Source organism: Squalius cephalus, assembly GCF_949319135.1.
Source record: "Squalius cephalus genome assembly, chromosome: 11".
Lineage (NCBI taxonomy): Eukaryota > Metazoa > Chordata > Actinopteri > Cypriniformes > Leuciscidae > Squalius > Squalius cephalus.
In genome coordinates this window covers 14,101,100-14,120,674 of record NC_137132.1, presented here as the reverse complement: position 1 = coordinate 14,120,674, position 19,575 = coordinate 14,101,100, and the positions used below count along the sequence as shown (strand labels likewise).

General features: G+C 38.7%; 1 protein-coding gene across 6 annotated transcripts in view; it reads left to right on the top strand.

Moving 5' to 3' along the window:
• Positions 1-2,025: 2,025 nt before the first annotated feature.
• Positions 2,026-19,575, top strand: part of igsf9ba (immunoglobulin superfamily, member 9Ba) — a 67,091-nt gene continuing 49,541 nt past the window's right edge. For all 6 annotated transcript variants that reach the window (XM_079885545.1, XM_079885544.1, XM_079885542.1 and 3 more), the window contains exons 1-2: positions 2,026-2,313; positions 16,397-16,594. In XM_079885545.1, coding sequence (XP_079741671.1) covers positions 2,250-2,313; positions 16,397-16,594 — 262 coding nt within the window. In that variant the 5' untranslated portion in view covers positions 2,026-2,249. The remainder of the gene's footprint in view (positions 2,314-16,396; positions 16,595-19,575) is intronic.

The window sequence follows — 19,575 nt, the reverse complement described above, 5'->3', positions numbered from 1 at the left end:
GTGCCATGTTAAGCGTCCTCCCCTCCTGCTAAAGTTACGTTAGCTAACTAACTTATGCTAGCCGCTATGGACGGACATTACCACACTAAAATTAACAGATTTATGCATGAAAATAAATAAAATTGCAGCTCTAAAATGTAACACTGTTAATAGACTGACTTCACGTGGATTTAGCTAAGTTACCTTCACAGTTGCAAGTTGCAACAAAACAGTGAAACAACAGAGAGAAGTTACGTTACCTGCCTCGGGAAGACGAGCTCCACACACGGGAAGTAAAGCCAACGGAAGTGCTTTTCCAGCTCTTCCAGCGATAACCCCAAATATGTCTCTTTATGGAACCTTAAAATTAAACACAATGTACTTATTTACGCAATTTCATAAAAACATACTGAGGATATGATATTAACACGCAAAGGACCTAGGAACCATGATAGTGGAAATGCTAACCCACATCCTTCAAAATAAAAGTTTGACTTCGATACATAAGAATTCTTCCAAAATGTATAATGCTGTGCTCATATTATAGCGCAACAAAATCACACTGCTACATTAATATATAGCCTTCCAACAGAAGCCAACTTTGTGTTGCTGCTGAGTCTCTTTTTCTGTGATAACTCATTTTATATTGTAATATAGCACTAACGTTACATGCATTCTTCTTACTAGCCCAGTGATAAAAGAAGTTTTCTTACCTTAGTCAACCAGTTAAATTTAGCAAGATGAGCAATGTGGAAGAAGACGAACATTCACTGTCTGTAGCTCTTCAAATGTCTTGTGGCTAGGTAGCCTGCTGCATTTTTTTAAAAAAAGGCGCACTTTGACAGGAAGTGCTTTTCATTTAAAATTTACCTGATTGCATTGATTTGAATTCACTCAATATTCTCTCAATTTGGGATTAGATAAATATAATGCTTAAGTTTTATTTAACTACAATGGGTAGATTTTATTCCAAACATTTTTATTTGAAATTTAATTAAATATTTGCCTCAAAATCAAAAACACAATTATATTGAATACATTTTAACCAAAAACATTAATTCAAATCTACATGACCACAGAATCATTTCTTACAGTGTATGGAGAAAAAAGAAAAAAAAAATACTATGGAAGTCAATGGGGTCCATCAACTTGAGGATGATTTTTGGATGAACTATCCCTTTAATGTTTCTTTCCATGTGTCTTAAAGCATTAAAAGCACAAATCTGTCTGCAATAAATGTTAAGATAAACACAAAAATGTGTTGATCTTAACATTTATTGCACAATATATGCGAAAATTGCACAATCCCTCAAACATAGTGTTGCACAAACATCATATCAAACGAATAGTAAATAAAAAAGGTCATATTTTATTTAAATAATAAAAAAGGTCTGACCTTCTGGCCAACAAACAACAACAAAATGAAAAATAAATATATTTTTAGAGACTTTCGGGCACTTTTAGTTCACTATTCGTGAAAGTAGAGAGAATCTGTGAACAGAAAAATGAATGATGTAAAAATCCAAAATGAGGGTTATTGTAACACATCTAAAGGCTGATGATATTGGTTGCCACACCCTTTGCTTTAGTGTGTGTAATGTTGATGCACCCTTTCCATCAGAATCAAAATGTCACGCCTGAGAGGAAATGTGCATGCACAAGTGAAGTTTGCAGGGGCATTAGAGGCTGCATTTAAAACCACACGGGTCAAAGCTCAATAAACCCCACACGCACAATACAGTCTCGTCCATATCCGCATAGACCCAGAACAACATACTGTATGTGCCATCCAAAAAGACACACAATAGAGAAGATCCAAAGAGGTGCGGACTTTGGTTTCTGTTAATGCGCATGATACTGCAGCAGTTGTACTACACCAGCACACTCCAACTCACCTTGAATAAGAGCATCTGCCATGCCATTTTACTACCAGGGGGCGGATGATTAACCAATACACGCCCCAGAGCGCCCGGCACTGGCCAATCAGAGTGCAGCGGGGGCGGACCCAATGGCTACATTCCCACACTTGGTTTCACTTTGCACTTCGGAACATCTCCGTCTTCCATAAAGGCGCTGGTGCAGGTGCTCTGTCTCTTCGGGGGAGGATGCCATAGGAAGGACGGGCAGGGGAAAAAATGAAGGAAAAAGCTGAGAGAGGAGAGCACAGGATATGTTAAGCAGGGTATCAGACTGGAAACGGAGGAAACTGAATATGAAAGATTTATTGAAAGGGGCACTTTGAGCTATTATTCCTGGTCGGCAATAGTACTATGATTTGGTATGTGGCCACTTTGATAGCAAGTGTTTTCAGCACCCGAGGAACGGCAGCTCAAGGTGAGTTGAAGTGCAGTATTTTTATTCTGCATCATTTAAGGAAATGCACACAGGCGTTTGATTTGAACAGATGCGTTAATTGCACCTTTATTTATGCTTTTATATATCAAGCTATATATTTGATCGGAATAGACTATGTTCGTTTTCTGGGATCGAACCCGTTACTAGTGCCATGCTCTACCAGCTGAGCTACATGTATGACAATTAATAAAAAAAAATTAAATTATCAAATATATCCATTCAATTGGGATAAAACTTGCTATTCAACCGCTCATGATTTCTTATAGTATTTGCATCATTTCATATTAGGGCAATGAGCGAGACAATTGAAGGCGTGTAGGTCGCTGTTTCAATCGATTGATGCTCCTATGATTACAAATGCTTTTGTGTGTGCTATAAAGAGCGTTTGTGCATTGATCATCCATGATTTATTGTGAGATTCGAGACGTTAATACACAATATCACAGATGAAATGCGGTTCAGAATTGCAGTTAGTGTTGAAAAGGGGCGTGCAGCACTGAATGGAGACATGCTGCGATTGTCTGGGATACTACAGTCTGTCGTGCCTGTTTACACAGGGATGTATATATGCTCAGTTTTGTGTATTATGATGATAATAAAAGCTCAATCGCATAGACTCAAAACACATCATATGCGTGTATATTTTTGGAAGAAACGATGTCCATGATCTTTTCGTTAGCTTGTACTGCCTTTTTCAATGACATTATAACATTTCTCGTATATATTTCTTATATTTGAAGCCCTTATTTGTTGACGAATGGACTGGCTTAACCTTGCATTCCCATCTTTGGCCAATGGGAGGGGCTATTTCCTCCTTTAATTGAAGGGGAAACTGGTGAGCTACAGTGATTGACTAATTAAACATACGGTAATTTGAATTATGAAGTTAAATTTGTAATTGACATTTGCAAAAGCAGAATTAAAATACATTTCTTTAGCCTATCACACAACAGCATTTACAAAAGAAAAGTCTACAATATAATTATTTAACTATGTCTTAGAGTCAAACGTATAAAGTATATAATACATTATTATCATAAAGTATTAAGTAAAGTTATAAAAACCTTTTGGGCAAATATTTATACAGTTCAGTGCCACCACTTGGAAAGTGCATTGAATAAAATCAGTTATTAGTTGTTGTGGGTTGCAACATGAAAAATAACTGGGAAAACCCCCAGGCCTTGATGCATGTTTGAGAGCTTTCTGTCTGCAATTTTTCCTGTCTCCCAAATCCAACATTCAGCCATTTTGAAGCTGTCATTTAGAGAGCGTCAAGCACACTGTAATGAGACAATGTTAGCTTACAAGTGGCATGAATTAGGGCTTGAGAAAAGCACAACTTTGAGTTTCTCTGATTGACAAAATTATACTGCTGCCCAAACATAGGCCTGATCTATACAAGTCTGTCAAATTGCTTTGTTAGCTTCAAGACCAAAAAAAAAAAAAATCTGTTTCATATTTGAGACTGAGTCACAAAAAGTCAAAGACAAAGGTTTATTTGAGAGAGTGAGAAACCCATTCGAGACTCATGAGATGTTGGAAGAGATTATGTGCTTCAACAAAAGCTTAAGCAGTCAAGGAAGAAATGATCTAATCAGACCAATGAAGTTCTTGAGGTTCCTGTGAGGAAATGTAATGGCAAAAGTTATAGTATCATCAATTTTGGTTATCTGAACAATAAAAGAAATACAGTACTGTAGTACTAAACTAGATACTAGATACTATACTAAAAGTAATCAATTCAGCCGGGGATCCTAAAATATTTCTGTGAGTAATTTAAACATCTTTAGAACCTACAGAAGAGTGTTAAACCATAAAAAAAAGGTAATTATAGATTTAAAGTGCCCCTATTATGCTATTTTGAAGGTTCATAGTTTTGTTTTGGGGTTTTCCTACAATAGGTTTATATGCACCCAAGGTAAAAAAAAAAACACTTTAATTTCTTCATAATATACATTGTACATCACCTCAAAGAGTCTGAAAATCGGTAGTTCAAAGATTCAGCCTCTCTAAACCCCTCCTTCCCGCAATCCTACTCTGCTCTGATTGGTCATATGGCACAGTCTGTTGTGATTGCTCTACCGCTTACAGTGTATGTCGGAAGCAAAACACCTATTACCATATCTGAATTTCAGCTCCGGAAGCTTCCACAGCACTTGATACATAGTGTGTGATACGAATAATGGCGTCAGTTTTTCTGTATCAATTCCAGCGTGAATCCTTATCCTTTTGAAGTGCCTGAAAAGTGCCATGCAAAGTGGATTCTTAGTGCTGAAAACAGCATCTTCTCAACATGTTGACAACACGAACCAAACTCTTCCAGGCCTCAGCTACAAGTGTTTGAGGGCGGGTTAAAGTAGACATTGTTCGCGGGCAGCCAAAGAAGACCTGGCATTATACTGGCATTAGGTAGACTGGGTAAACCCTGCCGGCGATTTGATTTCGCCCTGCAGCTCAGGCTGGAAACCTGTACATTTATCTATCCTGTTTCCTTTACAAATTTGTGGGAACCAATCACAAACTGCCTTATCCACCTGGCGCGCTATTGGCGGGTTTAATCCAATCCAATTCCAGAGCCGTTACAGCTCTGTCCAATTCCTTTTATCCTCTCGACGATGCTCAATGGCTTCTTTTTAGCAAACAAATCGCTCGAGTGGGTGTAAATACCACTAACTTTCATGTTTTTTTTTGCACAACCTGCAAAAATCGCTCGATTCCATTGCTGCTTCTGCAAACCGCTGATCAACACGTTTGGTTACACATTTCCTGCATGGAGTTTGCGCGTCGCTCTGCAAAGTACATCACCCGGATCATTGGTCTGATTGGTTGAAGGACTATCCAATTGCGTACAGAGTCATTTGAACTATGCCCGTTGATCACGCCTCTTGTGCAGTAGAAAATACATAGAAGACTCCCCAGACCAACGTTCAATCTTAAAATATTGAGCTTGGTCTGGTGATAGCCAGACTAGGCATTAGACAAATTTGTTAGATTGTTACGTAGATATGTAACAGAAAGTGAGACTGGAATATCTGACGACTCATTTCAGCAGTTTAGAATCGATTTCTTCTTTTAGGAGACAATAACTTTATTTGTTGAGCACTCTGATCTTTAAGCTTTAGCAGAGCTTTTACATTCACAAACAGCTATATTACACACTGCATTAAAGGTAATATTCGAAAAAGTATAGGGACACTTTAAACTAGAAATATCAGATATACTATCAGATAAGTGTCCATTTATGGTCATATAATGGTAAAAAAAAAGCCAACTCATACCATTCAGCTGGATTCTCAACTCAGTTTGAACAGTTTATCAGAAAAGAGGAGAAATGGTGGTGAGCAAAGAGTATGTTTTCCCCACCAAGCATCATCCTTTGCACTGAAGCCACAGAGAATTACAATAAGCAGGGCCAGCGACAGTCTCCGTCTTAATAAAGCTGTGAAGAGCAGCTCTTGGCACAGTTTGCAGATTGTCGGTAATGGACACCTCTGGCAAAGCTCCCTTCCCCCTTACCTTGCCAAGCAGTATTTGTCTGACCTGCAGCCTTCTGACCGTTGAGTGCAACCACTTGTCCCAGTTCAGGGAGAATGAAAACTGACGACTTACTGAGATCCGCCTACTGTGTATCAGTGATTCTAGGGAGCATAACATGGCCTGGAATGGCTCAAGAGGATGGATGGTGACATCTTTATTTTTATTTAGTATAATATATATAATATACTTCTTTTTTTTCAAATGTCATGAGTTACTAACTCATAAATATCATTACGTTTTTAGGGAGTCACAATACATGACATTTTACAACCTAAAACTAACCTTGCTGTATCACAAAAAAAGTTAAATTATCATATATTATTATATTATATTATATTATATTATATTATATTATATTATATTATATTATATTATATTATATTATATTATATTATATTATATTATCGTATCCTATATTTTTAAGAGACTTATTGACCTTGACAGTCATGAGGGTCTGCAGCAGAGGTCCTCTATGACATAATTTCCTCTTTTAAGGCCGTTCATATATAGGCTATACAGTATATATATATATATATATATATATATATATATATATATATATATATATATATATATATATATATATATGCAACCGATGACTAAATAATTTTCTTTAGTTGCAGACGTTTTTTACAATGTTGAAAAAGCAGTGAGATATCTATAGGCGTCCACTCTCAGCCTGTACGGGTCAATCAGTAAAGGCACAGTGCTGCTGTCAGCCCTTGTGAGATGTAGTGGTGTTTTAGGCCGAGCTGAGACAGTAGCTCCTGCTAAAGTTGGGCACACTGCCACGGCGCTGCCTACATCCTCTCCCAGTTTCACCTTACAGTCTGTACAGTCTGTCTCCTTCCAGTCCTCCATCAGTTGGGGCTCCGTCGGTACGGCTCGTGCCCTTTCCCTCACCGCCATGAAATATTCAACAGTCCGCTCAGACATCCTGGACTTCACAATGCACTACATTAGAAGAGCCCTTTGTACTCGACTGCGCACTGCTATGGAGAATCTCCTCATTAAAATGAGCTCTCATATACTGATGCATTAGCTAGCTATTTGTTGCACTCTGTAGCGATATGCATTGGGCTAATTTTCCACCACATATCTCTTCGAATTGTTCCTTTGAAATATTACTCTGATGGCTTTGTGTTTAGGAGATAGCAAGCACAAAAATCTCTGTTCCTCCCTCAGGGACACTTTACTATCTTCGGCTCTCCCTTTCCCTCAGGCGTAGCTACTTTATAGCGGAGAACTCCACAGTGGAGGTGCTGTATTGTGCGCCGAATCGGCCGGCTTCATTATTCATCATATTTTAGATGACGTCTTATTAAGATACCTCTCGCATTGTGCCGTGTGATGGGTGTGTCGTCATGCTTTCTGATCTTATCGTACCTCAGTGTAATGTGGAAAAAGATGCTGATGCTTTGCTTTTGTTTTCCTCAAGATTTCCTGCTGAGAATGTGCATTTCTTCCTCTGCTGTCATCAGTTTTAAGCGTAACTGTAATCAAATGCCATTTCAACATTCCAGGCATCTTCACGTCTGGTGCGGTAAACTGTACATCCTTAAACTCTGTGTACCTGCCTCTGCCTGCGTTCCTCCTGTATTTGAGTTCTTTATTAGCTTTATTGATTTACTGAGATTGTATGTCTAAATGAAGATGGCCTGGTGGCTTCGGGTACAGTTTTAGGGAATTTAGGCCCAGTTAAAGGAACTGTTACTTGGGCAATTATTGTGTTACACATCTTGCGCGTGCTATTTAAAGGGATACTTCAGGATTTAGCATTAAGCTTTGTATTAGTAGAAAACCTGTAGTATTTTCGAATTACCGTGCTTTCCACCCTCATATCCCCCTGAGAGGAGAGATTTATGTATTTTTTGTCTGGAAAAAATCCTCCGATGACGCAAAAATCGTCATTTTGCGTCATCGGAGGATTTTCTGGCCAGAGGCTAAAGACTACAGCCAGTAGTAGGGGCTGTCCCGCGTGTTTTCAGCCCGCCCATAGAGGGTGGGATCTCACTCACAGAATGTACACACAGTGTCAGCCGTCTTTCTTTGGAAGCTAAGCTAGCAGGCTCTTGTTCTGTGGAGAAAGCTGAGTAGTAGGAGAAAGCTAAATAGTAGGATAAAGCTGAATGGGTTACCATCCTCCTTTTCCCGGACTTGTCCGGCGGGCGAGATCGTTCAAAATGTCCGGGATTCAGCTTTTGCTTTCTGCGGTCGCCATTCATTGTTTACATGCACACCTCTTGTTTCAATCTAACTGAATTCATTCTGATTGGTGAATCTGAATGTAGTGTTTACATGAACGCTAAACAAGTGATCGGTTGATGTGCGTTTTAACATTGCTAAGAAAATTCCCGCACCTCCATGAGAGATACGAGACCGGCGCGTCTCAGTAATGACGCCACCGGCCTCGCGCCGTTCTCCCGCGGCCCTCCGCCTCGTCCTGCTCGCCACAGTAAACATGATGAATGGCGACTGTAGAACGCAAAAGCCGAATCACGGACATTTTGGGCGATCTCGAAATCCCAGGCAGACTCGTCACGGTCGGAGACTCACTGGTAGCCTAACCTTGTTGTTTTCAACTGCGCTCTCTATCCGGTAGGCGTGGCCTCCTAGGGCAGCGAAGCAAGTGCATTCTGGGAGTTGTTGTCTTTCATCCACATAAGCCAAAAATACATTTTCTGGCTTTTCTCAGTCTAGAAAGCTCCAAATTAAAAAAATTCTTCACATTTCTTCTACATAAATGACCAATTTTAAATACACATTCATCTTTCCAGAGGTGAAGTATCCCTTTAATAATTTCATTTAATATATATAAATTTAAAAAAAAAATTGTCATGGCAAGTGACTGGGCCAGTAGGAAAAAATCTTACTGTTGAGCGAATTCCTTTATCACATTTTGCCTACTCAAGCATTGTTATTCATGATCAAAGTATTTCTAGTTGGAGATCTTTACAATACGTTGCCATCAACTCCATGTTAAGGCTAGGAACAGATTGGTAAGTTAAGAGACTCCATCCTCCAGATGGGCCACGGCGATGAGTTTGCGATGCGCTCCGTCAGATAGACACCTACGACCCTGTTACAGTGATGGCGGCTTGTGTTTCCATTGAGCAAAGCGGCCATCTGGTGTCCCAGAGGTCTCTTATTTCATCTGCTAACTTTTTCTTTTGTGCTAGAGTCATGGAGAGGGCACTATTACTTTTATCATGCAATCCTGGGTCTATTTGCTTCAGTTCAACCATAACGTTACCTCAAAATGCTCTTGACTATTTAACATTCCCCTAATGTTTAGAGTTCACCTGATTCACAAATATGAGCCGCAATAGAGAGTTAGTCTTCATTTTGCTGCTATAACAGCTTCCACACATGTGAAAAGGCTTTCCAGTAGATGCTGGAAGAACATGGATCCAAGAATTTGCTCTTTTTCAAACCCAAGAGCATCAGTGAGGTCAGTTAGAAAATATATGTCCACCACACTCACTTGCACTGACGTTTTTCACCCAGGTCACTCATCCTCACGACATGTGTTGCTTTCTTTGGCCAGCTCTGACACATTGCTCTCTGAGAAGTGACCTTCATCATGTATAGGCTGGCATTCAATTACAGATTTGTCAGTGGCCTGTGCAGCCGAGTGGGTTAGTGTCCTTGAGATCCCACCTCTGCTCTGTTCTACATTCGATTGCCTATTCATGATGTGTCCCAATGTCCCTGTTGGCAGGGAGACTAACGCTGCCTCTTGGCGCACAGATTACGCTTGATCCCAGGGATGGACGGTTTTGCTGCTGATGTGCCGAGTAATTGCTATCATATAGTATTAGTTTATGCCATTAGTGAGCACGATGTAATCTGTATAACTGCATCTAATTATGATGAATATAAACAAATGTACTCATCTGCTTCCAGCATTTTGGCATTAGTTTATTCATCCTGATAATGGATAATTCCATCTGCTGGTGAAAAGGGTTTTAAGTTCAGGATTGTCTGAGCTTTAGTTACCATTCAGCTTGCTGTTTGTGTCTTAGAAAGAGAGGGATTCACACTGCTGAGAGCTCCCCTTTGAGTCGACTCATTCATGGATTTTAGAGGTTTATTGTCGGTTTACAGTCTGATTCTGTAATGTTTGATATCAATGTTTTGTGTGGAACCAGCATTGAGTGAATGAGATCAGATGCTTTAATTAGCTGTGACAAATTCATAATGAATGGCATCTCTTAAAGGGTTAGTTTACCCCAAAATTTCTGTCATTAATTACTCACCCTCATGTCGTTCCTGATTTTGGCCACGATTTGGCCGTCTGAGACAAATTTTGAGAATCCAAAAAGATTCCTCAGATCCTAGGCAAAAATCCAAAGTCTTTGTTAGTTTGACATGTTCCCCGACAGCCAATTAATGACCATTGCGATCAAATTTTACCTTCAACGAAATTTTGGCTTGTAGTGTGGCTTCTCCTATGACAATCATCAAATCAAAAACCAATAGGAGTTGACGCCAACTTGAAGACCTAATTAGTGAGACAACAACAAACTACCACTTGCTCCACACACATCGTCTTTGTATTTTCCCCCCAGTTTTCTTTTCAAAAGAAGCCATGATCAAAATTAACGTTAGAGATTGTTTTGTTTGCTAGCTACCATTTCTATCCCGAATGTACTGTAAATGCAGCTCGCATCACTGAACGTATCATGGATGAATGATGCGTGCATCCGTTTTTAATGCGTCTTGACTGCTGTACTTGACATTAATGACAGCTGAGATCACACAGTGTGACATGGCTTACAGCGGGGATCATGTTCATACAGTCTGACAAGCAACAATCGTAAAGGACTGTTATAAATCGTATAGTGTACACCGGGCTTAAAGGGGTGGTTGATTATGATTTCACTTTTCTAACTTTAGCTAGTGTGTAATGTTGCTGTTTGAGCATAAACAACATCTGCAAAGTTACGATGCTTAAAGTTCAAAGCAAAGGGAGATATTTTCTTTTACAGAAATCGCCTTTAAAGGACTACAACAAACGGCTGGTAGGGACTACACGACATTCCTCCTGGGTTAGTGACATCACAAACCATAAAATATACATAAACCCCACCCCCGGGAACACGCAAGCAACAAAGGGGGTTAGGCAGTGTTGAGAAGAGGAAGAGTTGTTGTAGTAGAGCACATTTGTCACATCCGTCTTTTCACATTTATTGCAATACAGTACGTAACACAAATGCAATAGCATGTAACTCTGTAGGCATCTTACAACAGTTCCCACACTAGCGATTTATAGATTATCATGACAGAATATGCTAATCAAAGACTTGAAGATAGTTACCATTCAGAAACGTCCTGTTGCATTATACATGTTGTCACTTCTTCTTGAGTCTCTCCATCATTGTCCGACTTCGGTTTGAACATAAAAGGCAGAACAGTTTCTGACATTTTAGTGCTTGTCTGCGTGAGGTAATCGGAGCTGCTAACACACACAAGCTGTTGAAGCTCCGCCCTCTGTGCCGGGAGCAGCAGCTCATTTGCATTTAAAGGGAGACACACTCGAAACGACGCATTTTTGCTCACCCTCAGAAAGGGACAATTTTAACATGCTATAAAAAATTATCTGTGTGGTATTTTGAGTTAAAACTTTACATACACACTCTTGGGACATCAGAGACTTATTTTACATCTTGTGAAAAGGGGCATTATACCACCCATTTAAGAATTTCCCGTAAGACTGACAACACGCATTCATAAGAGCACCACGATGCATGCGTGTTGTGTTGACGCGAGAGCAGATGTTGTTGCGTGAATGCGCTTCGGAGATTAATATTTTGTAAATAAAGTGGTAAATTATGTCTTTTGCACAAACAAAGCATTCGCGTCGCTTCATAAAATTTAAGTTAAACCACTGGAGTCACATGGATTACTTAAATGATGTCTTTACTACCTTTCTAGGCTTTGAAAGTGGTAGTTGCAGGCTGTCAATCGAGGGACAGAAAGCTCTCAGATTTTATTAAAATGATCGTCATTTGTGTTTCGAAGATGAACAAATGCCTTTGGGTTTAGAACGACATGAGGGTGAGTAATTAATGACATAATTTTTATTTTGGGTTGACTAACCCTTTAAAGGGATAGTTCACGGGAATTTGTTTTATTTCTGTCATCACTTAATCACCCTTAATCAGTTGGTCCATATCTGTTTGTCTTTTTTTTTCTTTCTGAGAAACATATAGGATATTTTGAAGAATGTTTGTGATCAAACAGTTTTGATTACCATTGACTTTCTTGGTATGACAATAAATAAATAAATAAATAAATAAATAAATAAAGACAATTTTTTTTTTCTCAAAATGTCTTCTTTTATGAATATTTATTCAAAAACAAATCAGCGATGCTCAAGATATGGATATGATACAGGATATGTTGCCTATAGAAACAGACATGCACTAAATGCACAAATTTCTAGTTTCCAAATTTCCAAATTTCTAAATGCACAAATCTTTGAAATCAGGATAATTTTTTATCCCTGTAAATATTTGATGTAATTAGACTGCATTCTGTACAAATGTTGCGTTTTCCAACAATGAATAATTTACCAGGGACTAGTAATTGCCTCATTTGAATAGGGATCCTTAGAGGGATGCTGCTGGAGTTTTGTCCTTGATTTCCTGGTAAGACTATTATAAGCATAGACTGCTAAAGCATTTTGTTTAGTTCCATATTTAAAAATTAATTAATATATATATATATCATATTGTTTTGTAGTAATTTATTTCATTTTCTTCTGTAAAGGTTCTTTGAAACATAACAGTTGAATTTAGAGCTCAACCACTGATATACAAAACATATATCCGCCCCATTCGGATCACCAAGGACCCATATAATGCAGTGTAAATGTGTGGTGTGAGTGATGGGTGTGTTTATATGCGCTGAAAGGGTCATGTGTCTTTGTTGTGCCTTTGGGAGTGAAAGCAGACACAAGTGGATTAAGGGGAGAGTGGTCACATGAGTTGAGCTGATACTAGGGTCCAGCACCTTTAATCCTAATGTTTCCTGCTTGCCATGCAGTCATTTGCAGGCTGTTTTAAGCCCTTCTTTGAGCTACATAACTGGAGATTTCTTAACAAACCATAGCCTATAATGTGTAATTCACAGAAGTAGGGTGTAAAAATTGCTATGACGATATATTCGACATGACATTCTCGTTCGATTTATTGGGGTTAGGGATTTTTTAGTAAGTTTATTTAAGTTATGCAAACATAATCTTGAAACCTGCTTTTTGAGTACGGTTTGATTCATTGTAATACAACTAATTATTATTTTCAAAATCTTGCTAAATTTTCCATTCATTCCATGTTCACACCCACACACACACCCACATCTCACACCGAGATGATAACCTGTGACATTCTATGTCCTTGGACTTGAAAATACTCATTTCTATGGCAACACTAGTACAGGTATCAACACCAAAATGAATCTGCAGTGGTGGTACAGCGATCACGTGGTACAAGTAGGAGCTCTCGGAAAATGTAGTTGTTATCGGAAAATTACCTCAGAATTAATTACGAGTTCTACAAGGACATACACACAAGTCAGAATCTCGTAATTATGGTATTACCGACATGGCGTGAATGCACCAAAACTCTCTTTGATTAACGCAGCCATTTCAGTTGCGTAGCCTAGCTAGCTACTATTCGAAACTTTAAACGACAATCGACAAGTCCAAATACACAACGAAACAGCGTAAACTGCGTAGCTCGGGCCAATTATTAGAATGGACTAATCAATCAAGGTCAAGCTGAGAGCTCAATGCAGGTGCGTTTACTCGCGACGCGGATGTGAATTATTTTTTAAATACAATATATTACCATTGTTATTGGTTTCTGTCCTTACATTTTTAATCTCCCCAACTGGTGCTATCAAATGATCTGTAGAATACATATGTTAGACTGGTGCCCCACAGTGATAAATATATAGAACACTAAAAATAAAAGTAGAACAGTTGTCTAATTCTGATTCAAAGGATCCAGTGTTAATTATGTGAGATTCGAATGTGCAATATACAACTCTTGATCTTGCAACATATTACAGTATACAGTCTGACTGGGCAGAAGTGTTACAAGATGACAATTAGGCCATTCTAACAAGGCTAAACATGGGACTCCCTGACCCAAATTTATGGCTTGCTGAAATGCTCTTTGTGAACCTGCTCTGGGCTGGTCATGTGCAGATTGTAGCGAGTTTATGGGTATGTATGCACCCTGTTGGTCTCTCATTAAAGCTAAGCTGCTCTCTTTGTGGTGATTTGCAGTCTTCGGCACTCACAATAGAGCGGATTCCAGGGCCCAGGTCCGTGACTGGAGGGTCCAGCTCTACTTTAGGAGTAATTTGATTAAATCTCCACTGTTTCAGTCCGAAAGCTGTGTGAGCTAAACCATACAAAGTGGATTAACTCTTCCACTGGATAAAGCTGATTTAACTGGTAAATAAAATTACTGCTGCATATGAGTTTGGTTGAAAATCGAGAATTATTATTATTTTTTGAAATACTTGAAAAAAAATGTAACAACATTTAGTTGCATATACAGTTTTGGAACATCTGTATTTTTTTGCAAATGCGCTGCTATTTTTGATTGAATACCGAATCTATGCTTTTACAGAAGACTGGACAATTTGAAATAATGCAAAGTAATTGGGCAGCACATCTTTATTTGCCCTTGCTGTTCGTATGGTATGCAATAACCAATGTACGCAAGTGTAGTCTGATTCATGAATGAACAACTCACAAATCAATGTCATGAGCTATTGGTTTGAATTGTTTTAATGTTTTGCTCAGTTCGATACAGTCAACAATGCATCATGCTGGAGGTGTGGTTTATTGTAAGGTATAACAGTTGGTTTTGTTAACCACAAATTTTTAAGGGTGAAATGAAGAGTTATTTCTATGTCTTCAGATCTACGCTACTGTTCAAAAGTGTGGGGTGTGTTTGAAAGATGTCTCTTATGCTCAACAAGGCTGTTTGATCAAAATACAGTAAAAACAGCTGTTTTGTGATATCTAAAAAAAACTTCATATTTTGAATATATTATAAAATGTAATTTATTCATGAATTTTCTGCATAATTTCTCGAGTCGTCAGTGTCGAGATCACAATCCTTCAGAAATCATTCTAATATGCTGATTTGCTGCTTAAGAAACATTTCTACTTAAAATCGGTGTTGAAAACAGTTAATATTTTTGTGGAAACCGTAATACATTTACTTCTTTTATATAAAATTCAAAAGCATTTATTTGAAATAGAAATCTTTTGTAATGTTGTACACGTCTTTACGGTCACTTGAGATCAGTGTAATGCATCCTTGCTGAATAAAAGTATTATTATCTTTAAATAAAATCTTATTGACTCCAAAAATCTTGAATGGTAGTGTAAGTGCGATCAGTTCTTCACTTACTCACTGAACTGCAAGACATTAATTAAGTCAGGTTAAACTTTAAAGGTTGTCTAAGCGATCCCGGGAGACGTTTCTTCTTGTTGACATTCGAATTATTGTCAAACAAAACGGAGGCTAGCTAGACCCTCCCTCCTCCTCATCCGCGCACTAACCCCCGAACCCCACCCCCACATCATTCTTGTCGGTTATTGGCTGGAACAGTTTGTTATGTTTCGTGCTGCGGGTCGCTCTGTTTGTTGCTCAGTTTGTTTTTGTTGCAGTTTGTGGAGCCTGTGGTGTCTACAGAGACCGCGTTTTTTTACAGTGTGTTCAGGGGACATGCAGCTAGCGGATAGTGAGGAGATGTTTGCGGTATGTGACAAAAAATGTTTTGGCCTAAAAAACGCATGACATGACTTAGAGCACCTTTAAATGAAGGCGAGAAGTGTGAGAGCAAAATTGGTTGCAGACTGGTTATTCAGTATGTAGTTAAAGCATGTTCTGAAAGTCAGAGAGCTGTGTTTTTGTAACCTACTTTTTCTTAAATTTTACTGTTACTGAATCACTTAGTTTTCCACACAGTGTCTCCATGGTGGAGAATGCACCGTCAGCAGGTCCTTTGATCCCGGAGGTGATTTTCTCCTTCATTGAGGCGCTGAAGCCATGCTAACTCTGATAGAGGAGAGAGTGCTCAATGGCTGTGGTGGAGCTAGCTGAAGAAAATCCATTCCCCCGATATATTTTCTGCTGAGGCAGGTACAATGACCTTTACCGTTCCGATAGGTCACCCATGGGCATGTGACGTGCTTGTGCATTGATTGCTAAAACTCTGGCCCCTCTATTGTAAAACCCATCCAAGTGTGAATTAGCTGAGATCAATGAGGTACGTGGATAAGCCTCTTGTCATCTCATTATGTGCTTGGCCGTTCCTTTTAACTAATAATTACCTGAGAACTTTCACCAGCATTTGGGAAGCTATCCAAGTCTTCACAATTTTTTATTTTTTTTGCTTTATAGGACAATGAGCTGTTTGACACCTCACTTTGGGTATAGTTTTTAGGGACAAATATACTTACTGTGCTGAATGAATGTGTGTTTTTTGTGTCCAGGTGCCTACGGAGTGAGAGAGGAGCCCCAGTTTGTGACGGCCCGTGCAGGAGAGAGCGTTGTTTTGGGATGTGACGTGAGCCACCCCCTAAACGGCCAGCAGACTCCCTATGTGGTGGAGTGGTTCAAATTCGGTGTGCCTATTCCCTTCTTCATCAACTTCCGTTTCTATCCTCCTCATGTGGACCCTGAATACGCCGGTAAGCACCAGCATTTTTGTAAAAGTCCAGTGTTTAATCCTGGTTAATTACTATGTACACAATTAATTGTGTAGAAAGTACATACTGTGCTTCCAATAGTACATGATACTCTAAGTGTTGTTATTGGTAACTAAAAAAAAGTTTTTGATAAGGCTGAAATAAAATAAAATAAAATGTAAATATTACTAACCTTTAAAAATTAAAATTAGAAATGGTGCCATGGCAACTACAATTACTAAAGGTAAAACTGAAATAAAAATAAATACTGTGTGTGTGTATATATATATATATATATATATATATATATATATATATATATATATATATATATATATATATATATATATATATATATATATATATATATTACGTGGTTGTATTATCCTATTTCCTGAGTTTTTTCTGTCTGTTGAATTTACTGGATTAAAGACAGTTTTTGCTGATTTCCTTCATCTTCATGCGCTTTGTACAGCCACCTGTGACAAATATTATATAAATAAAATTAAAGTAACACTGGTCTGAGACAACTTGTGAAAATATTTCTGTTGTGCTGTAATAAAAATAAATAAATAATCCAGTACAAATTATATTATCAGCATCACGATTTGAATGAAAAGATTGAAGAATCAAGATCAATTTCAGGTTATTTTCAGGTTGAAATAGATTTTCCATGTGGTTTCAAACTTTTGGACCTCCTATGCAACCAGTAATAGGAGTACATTTAAGGTGCACCAGCATCAAAACCACCATGAACCAGTAAAAAACAGCCTGAACCAGGATGAAAATTCAAGGTGGCCTTTGCAGAAGGGATAGTATGTGAATTGCGACTCATACTAGATTTACGTTTGGTTTGATTAAATATACCTGCTCGTGATGGCTTTAAAAGAAGGTTTTGACTGAAAACAAACTATTAAAAGTTCCAGTCACACCCAGGCCCGGGGTGGGTAATCGGGAGAATCGGGAGAATTCCCGGTGGGCCGCTTTACTTTTGGGCCGGTCGAGGAATTATTATTATTTTTCCACATTTGTCACGTTAGTTACATTAGGCTACACACGTTCCGCATTCTGACTCCGCAGCGCGCAGCCTCTGCATGGATTGTACCATGTGAGGGAGTTCTCCCCTCCCCTCCTATAGAGTTGGTTGTGTCCAGCCCGTCTTTTCCAAAACGTTTTCTCAGGTAGGCTACCGCGGCACCGCCGGCGCCTACCGATAGCTGGGCCGGCCCTACCGTAACGGTACGCATCAGGGAGGATGGATGGGAGGAAGAGGCCAGGAGGTATGGAAGCTTGTTTCCGCCACAGAATAAAACATTTTAAAAGATAATTGCGACTTTTTATCTCACAATTGCGAGTTTACATCTCGCAATTCTGACCTTATTTCTCATAATTGCGAGATATAAAGTCAGAATTGCGTGAAATAAAGTCACACTCGCACTTGCGTGTTATAAAGTCAGAATTGCGAGATATAAAATCCGAATTGCGTGAAATAAAGTCGCAAATGCGTGTTATAAAGTCAGAATTGCAAGATATAAAGTCAGAATTGTGTGAAATAAAGTCGCAATTGCTTCTTATAAAGTCTAAGTGAATTATTATTTAACCTTTACATTATTTGTTGAACCATGGTATTAATACAAACTACACAATAGTAAGAGCTGAACTGTTGCTTCATTTATCCAATTTGGAAAAAGTGCTAATTTGGAATTCCACCATGGAAAAAGTGTGCCGGTCTTGGCCTGAAACTCCCGGGCTGAAAAGTGGCCCCACTCCGGCCCTGGTCACACCTCAAGTGAAGCCAAAATAGTTGAATCTGATCTAATGTGCTGATTTTGTGTGAGGCTGAGTGAAAGCACAGTTTTTCCATGTTTACTACTTAACGTGAAAACGAGCCTTTTGTCCGACCCAGAGAAAAAGAAAGTGTGAGCAGCACTTGACATGGATTGCGAGAAGCTTTAGTAATGGCTGCCTGCTAGCATGGCACTCATTCACTTTCAAGGTGCATTACAGAACCTTAATTACAGCAGATCTGATGCTGGCCTTCTGGGTGAAAAATCACCTATTGTCAGCACTTCTCAAAGCACACATTCTCCATGACACTGGGCACAGAGCTGCATGAGACATTTCTGAAAAAGCTCTATGACCAGAGCAGAGGTGTCAATAGTATTCCCATTCATTACTCAGGTAGAAGTATAGATACTAGGGTTTAAAAAGACTTCTGTAGAAGTTGAAGTATCAACTCAAGCTTTTTACTCAAGTAAAAGTGTAAAAGTAAAAGTAATGTAAGGAAAAAAATTAAGGACAAAAGCTTAGGCGGCACCACAGGGGCCTATAGTGCACTACCCCACCTCCTCAAAAAAAAAAAAAATTTTTTTTTCTAAAGGCCATAATGACTATAATGCTATATTAAAATGTTAATGTTGAAAAATTTGGGATGCACTAGGCTACCTGTTTCAGCCGCATATATGCCCATTGAAAATGAATGTATTTTAGTACAATGCAAATACATTAAAGAACCATATATGTGTACTACTGAGCATTAACGTGTTTCATGGAGCGGAAGATATGATGCTTTTTGCACCATTACGCCGGTTTCACACTGCACGCGTTAGCAGAAGCAGTGCGTATGGTGAGCAGCACACACCCGTTTTGCTTTCACACTGGCAGCGTTTGTCGCGCACAGCTGAACCGCGGCTTGTGGTCAACTAAGTTTTTTGAATAAATAAATATTGATAGATAATTGATACCTGAATTATATTTATTATTATATATGATCTGCATATTTATTACATATTAGCACTCATCTCCATGAAAAGCGTTCTGCAAAAGAGAAAAACTTTACGAAATCATTTAGATTGTTGAAATATCTGATACACATCTCATTTACAAACATTACCCATCATAAACATCTTAAAGATAATTCATAAATGTCTGTATTAACAAACAGCAAAGTTCTTAGGCTAATAGAGACGTAGCCTAGTGTAAAT